The sequence below is a fragment of the Hipposideros armiger genome, unplaced genomic scaffold, assembly GCF_001890085.2.
Source record: "Hipposideros armiger isolate ML-2016 unplaced genomic scaffold, ASM189008v1 scaffold_133, whole genome shotgun sequence".
NCBI lineage: Eukaryota > Metazoa > Chordata > Mammalia > Chiroptera > Hipposideridae > Hipposideros > Hipposideros armiger.
Window position 1 is genome coordinate 1,397,569 of NW_017731483.1, and position 374 is coordinate 1,397,942.

The following is a 374-nucleotide window of genomic DNA, read 5'->3' on the forward strand; positions in this document are numbered from 1 at the left end:
CGCCCGCGCGCCTGCTGCTGCTGCTGCTGCTGCCGCTCCTACTGCCGCTGGCGCCCGGGGCCTGGGGCTGGGCGCGGGGCGCACCCCGGCCACCGCCCAGCAGCCCGCCGCTCTCGATCATGGGCCTCATGCCGCTCACCAAGGAGGTGGCCAAGGGCAGCATCGGGCGCGGCGTGCTTCCCGCGGTGGAACTGGCCATCGAGCAGATCCGCAACGAGTCGCTCCTGCGCCCCTACTTCCTCGACCTAAGGCTCTACGACACAGAGGTGAGTGTCCAGCCGCCCGCGCCGTCGGGACTGTTGGGGGCAACTGGGAGAGCGGGCGGGGGGTGTTGGACAGAGGTAAGCTTCGGTCCTTGGGCAGAGCCCTAATTG

The 374-nt window shown here is 70.9% G+C and overlaps 1 protein-coding gene across 1 annotated transcript in view; it reads right to left on the reverse strand.

The window, feature by feature from the left end:
• LOC109386387 (translation initiation factor IF-2) overlaps positions 1-130 on the reverse strand; it is a 1,247-nt gene extending 1,117 nt beyond the window's left edge. The window contains exon 1 of the mRNA XM_019649472.1: positions 8-130. Within this exon, the coding sequence (XP_019505017.1) occupies positions 8-130 (123 nt within the window). The remainder of the gene's footprint in view (positions 1-7) is intronic.
• Between the last annotated feature and the right edge of the window lie 244 nt (positions 131-374).